Genomic DNA, 12,352 nt, shown 5'->3' with positions numbered 1-12,352 from the left:
TTTCAAATCCATTGAAATTTTGTAGAGCCAAATATAACTTTATAATAAACATACATAATAACGATTTAGCTTGAAATAGTCGAAACTTTTTACAAGGAAAAAGTTAAGTCATTTTCGATTCCGAATTTGATTCTGCGTCTGAAGATATTTTTTGAATTTGATTTGACAATATTTTTGTATTTTGTTTCCAAATGAAAAAAATCTAAAATAATAGTGAAATTCAACAAGGGAAATAACAATGCGGATAAAAATTTGTTACGTTGATTTCAATATCAGCTTCTGAATAAAACCTTTTCTGCTGACTAAAATTGTTTAAAAAAAAATATTTTAAAAATTTCAGGAATTAATTTTAAATTCAAGTTTAAAGATATTTGAAATAATATGATTTAATTTAAAAATGTTATAATTGTCTTCAAATCGTAGTAAAATGTCAATAATGAGATTTAGCCAATGAAAAGTTTTTATTTAGCAATCATTGGATTAATTCAATCGAGCATGAGCATGAGCATGAGAGACCACTCAATCATTGGATTAATTCAATCGAATATATGAACTTGAAAAAAATATTATGACTTGCCAGTCTGCTGAGCTTGGAATGAAAAGTTTTGAAAAATTATTCATATTTTTTTCAAATATGTCGTTGCAATTTGCTTGGCAAAATTTGCAAAAAATTTATGAGGAAAAGCAAAAATATCCGAAAAGGTGTAATTTTACTCCCTGTTTAGAAACCGAGATCCGTTTTGCAATATTGTACGACTTCTTTTATCTGGAATTTTACTAAGATTCGGTTTCCAATTATTTGTAGCTCTAAACCGTGAAGAGATAGACATTTGGTATCAAACAGACTTGTTTGCTAAACTAGACGCCCAATTTTATAGCGTACTCAAAATTTGATTCAAATACTTGTCCTTTCACAAATTTAAAAAAAATAGTTTTAGAATCGCTACTTTTTCCCGTTAATCACCTGTCTAAAATTGAGAAATATGTAATTTTTAGAGAAAATCATTCTATATTTTGTTCTTGGAAGGTATAACAGATTTTTTTCTACTTTTACTCAAATTGTACAATCCCCACCGGCACCGGAGCTGCACGGTAGCCAACATTTCAAGCGCAAAGCATACATCGAGGTTTCCGTATGGCAGCCAGCCGAAAATAAAACCGGTAAGTGGCAGCTGAAAAAACGCATTTGTACGTGCTCCAGATGTCTCGGTAAATTCTTGCGCGTCCCTCTCTACTCAACGCGCCCCGTCCACACCCAGACGTAGCGCTCTGGAGTTGAAAAGACTTTGCCAGCTCATTGCCGCGATACCTGCGAGTCGTTTGTGATTATGCATCATGTGGAAAGGTATCGCACCCCTCGTCGAGCTGGTCGCGATGCTGCCTGGTACAAAAGTTCTGCGTGCGGCGGTTTGAAGAGCCACTTGAAAAATTACGATCCGTGCGTCCATAAAGTGTTGAAATGCGGTCTCTCTCGCGCGCGCGTTTGCTCAAATCCCGGAGTACTGGCCAGCGCTGAGGGTCCGGTAAGCACACCTGCCCGGTGGACGAGGGCTTAGTTGCGGGTCCGCTGGTCGAGCTCAAAATGGGGTTCTTTTAAGTATCGTCAATTAAAACTCACTCGAAGCGCCTCGGTTGGTTGGAGTGTTGGCTTTCGCGGGTTGGCAACACAGGGTTGAAGTATTGTTTGCAATCTGCTCTTATGATGAGCCGCTTATGACAATCAGTTGTAACTACAAACCTGTCCTAATTTTAGTACCATGGCGGGCATTTGTCTGAATCTTGTATAATATCGTGTCACTCAGCGGTCAACCTTACTAAACGCTTGGCTAGTCTTCGAAAAACATAAACCGCGACCACATCATTGTCGTCGTCCAGGAACGCGCATTTTGGGGGCCCTCTTCCATGAATCAGCCACAATTAATAGTGATAAAAAATAACGTGCTGTTTAAGGTTTAACGCTAGAATGACGACGATCACGGTGTGTAAGCGATGCCGCACTAGTGATCCAGTGGAAGTGATGCAATGTTTGACATTGTTTTGTCCGCGAAGATTCTGTTTTTCAGTAGAAAAGAACTGAAATTTGAAAAATTTCCATTGTACAAAATTGTTGGGAAAATTGTGCATTGAAAAAATTAGCAGCTTGGCAATAAATTCAGGACAGGTTTGTAGTTCTTCCAACGTAAGAAACGTTGTCCAATTGCATAATTTTAAACTTTACTTCGATATTTATTTTTGTACACACAAGTCTCTCAAAAATTTAGCAGTTAAAATCTTAAATTTTTAGAGAACAATTATGAAAATGCACTAAATTTTGCACTCAGCACGATAAGTAAGTATCAAACTTTTTGATAATATGCAGCTTCAGAATTGGTTTAATTGGAATTGTTATTTTATTTGGTTAAGATATCCTGTATTTTTGCCTTGGCTTAATTATTTATCAGTTGAAAAATGAAAGGTTTATTTAATTATGAGCTCTTTTCAATAAAAATAACAATCCTTTAAAAAAGTGGTTAAAGCCCTTTTAACAACTGATTCTGAATATTCTGAAAATTTGATTGAAAAGATCAAACAAGTTTCATCTTTAACATTGATAATAAGGCCAAGGCAAATTTTATTTAAAGTGTTTGGTCTCCCCCCTCATTTGAAATTTCCCCTATAAACAATTTACCAAAAAAATAAAAAGAAAATATAAAAATTGAAATGACAAGCTTAAGATTCAATATTTGGATGAAAAAAGTGTTTTGAAATGAATTTACACGCGTCCAGTTGCTTTCCAAAATTTTCAAAATATCGATGTATTGACGGAATTTTTTTTTCGCGATAAAAAAACTTTTCGTGTAACTGTAAGACATTTAAAATGAGCAGTTCTCTAGGATTTCGGTCATTCGATTTTTATTTTATTTTTTAATCCGCCTGAAACTTTTTTTGTGCCTTCGGTATGCCCAAAGAAGCCATTTTGCATCATTAGTTTGCCCATATAATTTTCCATACAAATTTGGCAGCTGTCCATACAAAAATGATGCATGAAAATTCAAAAATCTGTATCTTGTGAAGGAATTTTTTGATCGATTTGGTGACTTCGGCAAAGTTGTAGGTATGGATACGGACTACACTGGAAAAAAAATTATACACGGTAAAAAAAATTTTGGTGATTTTTTATTTAACTTTTTATCACTAAAACTTGATTTGCAAAAAAACACTATTTTTATTTTTTTTATTTTTTGATATGCCAACTTTTCAGAAATTTCCAGGTTGTGCAAGAAATCTTTTACCGAGTTATGAATTTTTTAATCAATACCGATTTTTTCAAAAAATCGAAATATTGGTCGCAAATTTTTTTCAAATTCATTTGATTTTTTTTAAATCAATAATAGCATTTTAAATGGACATAATATTCAATGTTTAACCCTTTTAAAATGTTAGTCTTGATTTATTTATTTTTTTCAAAATATTTTTTTCGAAAAGATCGGAAAATTTCACGAATGTTTCATGTATTAACGTTGAAAATTGAACCATTAACTGCTGAGATATCGTCATTAGAAAATGGTGGGCTGTTTGGGTGAGACTTAGAAAACTTCAATTTTCGTGTTTCTTTTTCTTTAAGCCGCTGTATCTCAACAACCAGTGGTCCAATCTTCAATGTCTCTTAGACAATTTTATAGAAAATTTTTGTCCCCTAAAACATATCAAAAAATCTCGAAAATCAAAAAATACGTATTTTGGGAATTTGAGTTTTTGTGAAAAAAAAGTTAATAAAAAAATCAGGAATTTTTTTTTCCGTGTACCTAATTTTTCTAAATAGTTCTTAACAATACCTACAACTTTGCCGAAGACACCAAATTGATCAAAAAATTCCTTCAAAAGTTACAGATTTTCGAATATTTACGTACCATTTTTGTATGAACAGCTGCCAAATTTGTATGGAAATTTATATGGACAAACTAATGATGCAAAATGGCTTCTTTGGTCATAGGGAAGGCCCCCACAAAGTTTGAGCCAAATCAAAAAATACAAATAAAATCCATTTCCGGTTTTGGTAGAGAATTGCTCACATATGCAATGTATGAACAAAATTTCAAATCATCAAATAAAAATATATGTTCAAGAAAAAGTCAATTTGCGAAAACGTAATGAATTACTTATATGGCTTTTTTTTAATAAACGAGTATGTAAAATGTCAGCAAAATAAAATAACACAAATTCAGAACATCTTCAAAACCAAAGAACAAAGTATAATGTCAATTAAACACTTTTTGATTATTTGTTTTGATTCAAAACTCTTCAGTTTGAAATTCCAGAGTTTTTTTAAACGTCCAATAAACAAATTTTTAACTTTTTGCTTTTTGACTGTTTTGAAACTGCTTTGAGTCACGGTTGAAATATTGTATAACACCCAACAATCAAAAAAATAAAACTTTGTTTATTGGAGAAAAAAAAATATTTTTTTTGTATCTCATACCTTAAAAATGACTAAGTTAAACCAACCTGCTCAATAGGTCCACATTCGGACCAAACACTCCAACTCAACACATTCTAAACCTCCACAAAAACAAGGGAACCGCAGAGGACGGCGACAGAGGGCAACCGAATGGAAATAATTTCGGTACAAATTGTTATTTGTGTTTAATTTTTTGTACCCACTTTCGGGCGTTTTGTTTTGTTGTGCTTGCTGGAAAATGTTGTTGAAACCCATACCGTACACATTTCACCGCCGAGAAGCCACTCGACCGGTGAGCACCGGAGTTCTTTGCTACAATTTCGGCTCGCTCACGGCTGACAGCTATGACGAGATATGCGCTTTTGGCTGAACTCAATGCATTTGGACGTAACGAACACGATCAACGAGGGGAGAAAGTCGGGAATGCAGTGGATGACAAGACAGCTCACACGAAAACGAGGGGACACAGAGGAAAAAGAAAGAAAATAACTAATTATTATAATATTAGGGTGCATTACCGGACCGGTTGAGCATAGTTAAGGGATAAGTATCGCAGACGGCGCGGTGGTGCGTTTGCGCAGCAGTGGTTTTCTTTGGGGAGAGGTGATCGACTCATAACAACTTTGGAACTTTTACGTGCGTGCGTTTTGTGTCCCTATGGATGATGATGGTCCCTAATGATGTACAACCGGGAAGTGAGCTGAAGTGGCCACAATCGGGCGCGCGCATCGTTTATCGTCATTAGAGGTCAGAACTGGTATTTTGGAAGTACGCTTTGAAATATTGTGGTTTTGATACTTTAACGACTCGGCGGTTGTAGCTACTTTTGTTGTTGGGCAGAAATTGAGGGTAAATTTGAGAAAATAAATTTTTATGATGACTTGGCTGGCGGTATTTTTTCTGGTCTAATGGAAGATATGGAATCAAGAAGAAAGTGAAGCATACAACATAAATCGTAAATAGATGCCTCCACTATGAACACTATTTAAATACGTTATTTACGAATAACATCTTCAAAAATCATTCATTGATGGGTAATTTTATATCAAACAAAACATTGATAATATGCTGCTGCTCTACAATTTCACCTTTTTTTCGAGATGTTTATGAAACCTTGTCCAACAAGCCATTTTGCATTATTAAGCTCCATACAATTTTTCGAGCTTGTCAAAACAAATGGGGATGTGAAAATTCGAAAATTTGTGTCTTAAAAACGAATTTTCTGATCGATTTGGTGTCTAAAACATGTTAAAAAAATGTATGTTTAATATTTATTAATTTTTTCCAAAATCATAATTTTTACCATGTTTCTCTATGGCTCAAAGTTGCGAGTTTTTGTCCTCTAAAACATGAGCAATTCTTTGAGATTTCGGTCATTCGAATTTTATTTTATTTTTTAATCCGGCTGAAACTTTTTTGTTGCCTTCGATATGCCCAAAGAAGCCATTTTGCATCATTAGTTTGCCCATATAATTTTCCATACAAATTTGACAGCTGTCCATACAATAATGATATAGGAAAATTAAAAAATCTGTATCTTTTGAAGGAATTTTTTTTGATCGATTTGGTGTCTTCGGCAAAGTTTTAGGTATGAAAAAGGACTACACTGAATAAAATGATACACGGTAAAACATTTTTTGGTGATTTTTTATTTCACTTTTTGTCCCTAATACTTGATTTCCAGAAAAAAAAACATTAGAGCAATTCCCTACCAAAACCGGAAATGGATTTTACTTGTATTTTTTTGATTGGGCTCATACTTTGTGGGGGCCTTCCCTATGACCAAATAAGCTATTTTGTGTCATTGGTCAACCCATACAAGTCTCCATACAATTTTGGAAGCTGTCCATACAAAAATGGTACGTACATATTCAAATAGCTGTAACTTTTGAGTAAATTTTCTGATCAACTTGGTGTCTTCGGAAAAGTTGTAGGTATTGTTGAGGACTATTGAGAAAAAAGTAGGTACACGGAAAAAAATTGCAGATTTTTTAATAAACTTTTTTGCACAAAAACTCAATTTCCCAAAATACGTATTTTTTGATTTTCGAGAATTTTTTATATGTTTTAGGGAACAAAAACCCGCAACTTTTGAGCCATAGAGAAACATTGTCAAAAAATCTGCCGCCGAGTTATGAATTTTTGAAAAAATAGTGATTTTTGGAAAAAATCTAAATTTGATGTAAAAACAAATTTGACGTAATTTTTTAATGTAAAATTAAATTTCCAATCCAAAAGTACTTTACGTATTTTTTGATAAAAGGCTCTGTTTTCAAGATATAGCCACCGAATATTTGATTTAAGCGAAATATTTGCAGTTTTTCGATTTAAAAAAATAGTGACCATGAGTGAACATTTCTAAAAATATGCCACACTTCGAAAAAATCCTGTAATTTTCTGTCTAATTGATGCACATAACTGGAGCGTCAAATAAGACTTAAAATTACATCTGTTTTGGATATTACATGACCCAAACCATGAATCGATATGGTCGTGTAAAATTACACTAAACGTAATTTTGGTGGGAACCATTCCTATAAGAATTATCTGTTTCTTATTAAAAAGAGAAAACGCCACTTTAATACTGGAATAAATCATTTTATTTGCACTAAAACAACTTTTTTTTTATACGCGACACTTGACATGGTTCTCTCTCGCTTTCCGGTTCCGGATTCTATGAACTAACCTCCCAGATGGCTTGGGAAGCCGAAACAGCTAGACTTCTTTCAGCAACCGGAGTAAAGTAATTTGGCCCGTGCAGCTTCTGGTGCACGGTATTTAGTCGGTCCTGAAGCTTCACCTCCTTGGGATGGCTCCTTGGAATCTTCGAGTTTGAGAAGGCCATGGCTGTTTAAAACGTCTACAGCGGCACCAGCAATCGTTCACTTCCACTTCTCTTGGCCAAATCCTGTAGGGTACCACGGTTCAAGGTGCTTCAAAAAGTGGTCGTGGCACATAATAACCTGGAACATTTCAAAACCAAAAAGCACATCAGTTAGATTTCTAAGTATTTCACAGATAATATTTCCATATACCTTTTCAATAGTTAATAGGTCTTCTCAAACGAAAACTGAAGGAATTTCCGGCCAAATCAAATAAAATTAGGACACATTTTGAAGTGATCAACAATTCTGATTTTCGCACCGCAACCACAACAATCAACATGGCGGCCGCCGCGTAGCACGTTCAAGCAAAAGGCATCAAGAGCACATACAATTGAGTCAAATTACACTGAAGATTACATCGGAAAACACGCTCCAACTATGTGCATCATATTAAATGTAAAGTTAAGTCATTATTGATTTATTATTAGGCTGGTCACCCCCCCCCTTCAAAATTGGCCCGAAAAATCAGGGGGCAAAAAAAATATTTTTACAATAAACTTCAAAATTTCAATGAAAATTCAAGTGCAACCAACTGAAATCAAATTAAAATACATTCTCCTGCGTTTAAAATCATTTTTAGCATGTTTGGGTTTATTAAAAAAATTTAAGATTTTTTGAAAATTTTCGATGCAAAATCTTTTTTTTCGATACAATTTTTGTTTTTGTCAGATCTTAGATTTTTTGAAAACTATTGATTGCAAAACAACTGAACTAGTGTAAAATGCATTTTAAAACACTTTTGTCATTTAAATGTGAAGACTATGGCTTGTTATTTAAATTTTTATATTTTTTTATTTTTTTGCCCCCCCCCCCCCTTGACCTTGGCCAGGGCCGAGGGACAAAAACTTTTTTAAATATTTGCATCGGCCTTAGGTGTTGTGAGATGTGTTGGTCAGTTTCTCGATTTTCTTCGATATTGGAGCAAAACACACATAATTTTACATCATGAACAGATTTACATGAATAATATTTACGTTAGATTGGCAATTCCGTTAATTGTAATATTAATATTTTTTTAGTGTGTGTTTTTTGAAAAGTTCAGAAAATTTGCTATGAAATTGTCTAAGAGACATTGAAGATTGGACCTCGGGTTGCTGAGATGCAGCCGCTTTAAGAAAAAGAAACAGGAAAATTGAAGTTTTCTAAGTCTCACCAAAACAACCCACCATTTTCTAATGTCGATATCTCAGCAACTAATGGTCCAATTTTCAATATTAAAACATGAAACATTCGTGAAATTTTTCGATCTTTTCGAAAAAAATATTTTGACTAGCATTTTAAATGGGCGTAATATTCAATGTTTGGCCCTTTTAAAATGTTAGTATTGATTTAAAAATTTTATGGGTGAACCAATGACACAAAATAGCTTATTTGGTCATAGGGAAGGCCCCCATAAAGTTAGAGCCAAATCAAAAAATACAAAAAATAAAAATGGTCGAAATCGGCCGATTTCGTAGAGACAAAATATCTTATTGATTTTATGTCTCAAATCTCACAAAAATCTTTAATCTTTTGGTATTGTAATTCATTAAAGAAAGATACTTCAAGCCAGCAATAAAATGTCCAATTTTCAAGGGCAACTTTGCTAACCATCCCACCCTAAACGCGAAAAAGACCACCATCCTTGCTGCCGCGGTAAGTGTCCGAACATGCACTTTCTTCCAGCATTCTTGTGTCGAGGCGCGCGAGCTGCAAACTGGCTGAAACGCTTCGCTGGAGGAAATAATTGCCAGGCGCGAGCATTACAAACGACCGGAGAGTTCTGAACCGTTTTGATCTCACATTGCATAGCACCAGGAGGGAAACCAAGAGCAAAAGAATTTTCAGTTCAGAAGGGGGCGATAAATATATATTTAGCATTTCATGCCATTTTTTTTGTTGAGGCGCAGGCAGGGAAATGAAGACGAATTGCACCGTGTTCGGGCTAACTGTTTTTATTCGGAAAGAGAGGGGAGAAAGGGCCTCAAGACTTGATGGAAATGATTTGTTTTGTCAGAAGAAACGGGATATGCTCGTCTGGGAGGGTTGGAGGAGGAAAGTGTTTTGCGTTTGAAGGTGCCCTTTTTTTACTCTCGATCTAATCAGATGCATCATGCCCAGACAGTTAGTGTGGGGTGAAATTGGATACGATTAAGGGATCTTTTTTGTGTTGAACACTTTTCGCATAATCTTTGGATTGAATCTCTAAGTATGATTATGGGCACGTGTTGAGGTTGTACATTTTATGATAAATTGTCGATTGTAGAGAGCAATTAAATTTATTGCAAATTTGCTGTACATCAATATCGATAAAGAGGAAAAATATCGCGACGAAGGGGCTGTACGACCTCTTTCATTTGTGAACATTCGAAAAAGACGTGTTTTTCAATAATTTGCAGTCTTTAGTTATGATTTGAAAAAACGCATTTTTCATCGATACACACAAAATTATCTTGTAAAAAATCGTAACCGGCTGAAACTTATTCGAACACAAATAATAAACAAATATTATATTTTATTCCTAAGCCATTTATATTCAAGGACTAAATATAAATTGATCACCATCCATTCCGAGCACAATTTCTTCAATCCATGCCACGTGGGGAGCTACTCGCGTTCCAACCAAAACCTTGTCACATCCCTTATTGAGTGAGGATACCACGCCGTGTAGAAACACCAAATCCATATTTACGTTGTGCTGAACAATCGTTGAAATAGGACCACCGTAATCAACCTGGGAATTGGAAATTCTGTAACGTGATTTTTGAAAAATCAGATTATTTTACCTTGCAAATTGTTGGAATAAATTTAAGTGGATTGTTTCCGCAAAAGAGGTTCCTCTCTTGTAACAATTGTTGTGAACATTCCCCATCATGTTTAACAGTTGTGCCAAGTATAAATCCTCTAGAGATAGTTTCAAAATTGCTGTATACTGAAAAACCCATATCTTCGAAGGTATCTTTCTCATCCTCATTTCTCCACAAACAAGCTGGCAACAGATAACTGTCACTTCTTAAATATTTCGTCAGTTCCAGCAGCGCTAGATCGTTCTCCGGCTTTTCCAAAGTATACATTGGATGGATGTGCACTTTTACGATGGGAATGATCTCTTCAGTACTCTCCGATATGACGAATTTGGGAAATCCTTGACTTGAGCTCACACAAAACGCTGATGTTAATGCGAATTTGTAATCTACTAGTGTTGCTCCACAACCGTAGAAGTTTGAGTCGGAAGCATTCCAAAGTAATCCAACTCGATTGATTGGGTAATACGGTGGACTTCCGATATTGCTTCTGATACGCTTTCTGCTTGAGCATTCCGATGATCTAGCACAAGCTTTAAAAACGTATATAATTTAGATAAACTCAAATCAATTTAAAACAAAAACACTTACTTGAATAGTCAAACGAACGCCCAGTCTCGTGCTCAATCCACTCCTTATAGGAAGCGACTCTCGTATACACTCCAGTAGAACCATTAGTACAAGGAGTCCCAAAAGACACCACTCCGACAATCAACGGAATCACCATCTTGTTAACATCTACCCGCTCGACCTGCAGTGGACCACCGGAATCGCCCTCACAGGCGTCCTGATGGTCACTTGCCGCACAAAGCTGCTCCTCAACGAGTCCATCTCGGAGTGAACGCAAATTCTTAGGCAATCGCTTCAAACACTCATCCTTGCTTATCTCAGATAGCTTTGCCTTCAGCAAATTTGGACTAAGATCTTCACCGTAGCCGGTTGTTCCGAATCCAATGGCTTCCATTGGTTCCAACGGGGCGTGCTTCTCCAACCACAAACAGGCAGAACAAACCGCTTCGTTGAAGTGGACCTCCCGTTCAAGCTCGACCAGGGCAATGTCAAAGTATTTTTTACTGAATCGATGCTGTGGATGCTTCTTGAATGATTTGATTTTGATTTGTTGACCAAACTGTGATAATTCTGCCAAACTTATGTCGATGTCTCCAAGCCGAACTGTGTCTGGTGGAATTCTTAAAATAAAATAACACATATGAAACAGCAAAATTTAAATTGTGAAAATGACTTGAATATTCAAGTCATTTTCACAATTTCAATTTTGCGGTTTCATACCCCTCTCCATTAGCAGAACAGTGCGCTGCTGTCAGTATGTAATTAGCGCTTATCAACGAACCTCCACATAAATACCTGATGCCTTCCGAAGTTGTCCATCCGATTGCAGCCTTAAATTTTTATGGTTTGAAATACTGGTATCTTTTTCAAATCAAGAGCAACAAACCATGTGTGGAAATTCGCCTCTTCTAGCTCGTACACCGCCATGGATACTCGGTAGGTTATACTTGTTTGGATCCGTGTAGAATCGGCTTGGGCAATCTTGTCAAAAACAATGTATTAAGTAATCGACATAATTAAGCCTGATTACAATCTTTACCTGCTAAATTGTTTCGCAGATAATAATGCGCTGGAGGATTGTCAGTGAAATACTCCAGCTTTCCAAACACAATATTAGCACAAGAAAAAATAAGCAAGAGAAAATATATCCCACTTTTCATTTTCATGTAGATAATTGCAAAACTGCATGGACTGTACTGATCACGGGTTCTTTTTAAACTAATCAAGCTATTTTTTGTGGAAGTATATAGCAAAAGTACAGTGTTCCCAGATAAAGTAAAATTTTGCCAAAAACTGTTTGAAATATCAAAAACCATAGAATTATCATGAATTTGATCAAAATTCAAGGTTCAAATCTATATTAATTTGCTGTCTTCGTTTTAAAATTGCTTCACGCTCGACCAAAACAGTTTTGAAACATAAACATAACATAATAAAGCGTATGATCCGTCAAAATCTGTAAAAATCAACTCTATTTTTTTATTTCATAACCAAATGGTTTACATACGATTCCATATTTACCATTCATGTTCCATCGCTCATCACAATTTAAAAAATGTCCAGCAACTATGCAAATGATTCTCACAGAAGAGATGAGCTCTCAGAGAGCAGCTAATCTCAAAAACCGGTATTTTCATCTCCAACGCTGTCCACATTATCAATTCGCTCTTTTCAGT

The 12,352-nt window shown here is 35.3% G+C and overlaps 1 protein-coding gene across 3 annotated transcripts; it reads right to left on the bottom strand.

Annotated features, from left to right (window-relative positions):
* Positions 1-9,797: 9,797 nt before the first annotated feature.
* On the bottom strand, positions 9,798-12,313 carry LOC120428767 (ovochymase-like). Of its 3 annotated transcripts, XM_052707931.1 has the most exons (7): positions 12,198-12,313; positions 11,716-12,132; positions 11,563-11,657; positions 11,397-11,506; positions 10,698-11,296; positions 10,089-10,639; positions 9,798-10,036 (listed from the first exon to the last, which is right to left on the bottom strand). In XM_052707931.1, exons 2-7 carry the CDS (start codon positions 11,990-11,992, stop codon positions 9,839-9,841), a joined length of 1,830 nt encoding a protein of 609 aa, XP_052563891.1. In that variant the 5' UTR covers positions 11,993-12,132; positions 12,198-12,313; the 3' UTR covers positions 9,798-9,838. The 3 variants fall into 3 exon arrangements, with proteins under 3 accessions (XP_052563891.1, XP_052563892.1, XP_039449783.2); XM_052707932.1 differs by lacking the exon at positions 12,198-12,313 and having other exon boundaries at positions 11,716-12,151; XM_039593849.2 differs by lacking the exons at positions 11,397-11,506; positions 11,563-11,657; positions 11,716-12,132; positions 12,198-12,313 and having other exon boundaries at positions 10,698-11,316.
* Between the last annotated feature and the right edge of the window lie 39 nt (positions 12,314-12,352).

This window comes from Culex pipiens, chromosome 2 (genome assembly GCF_016801865.2).
Source record: "Culex pipiens pallens isolate TS chromosome 2, TS_CPP_V2, whole genome shotgun sequence".
NCBI lineage: Eukaryota > Metazoa > Arthropoda > Insecta > Diptera > Culicidae > Culex > Culex pipiens.
This window is presented reverse-complemented; position numbering and strand designations above follow the sequence as displayed.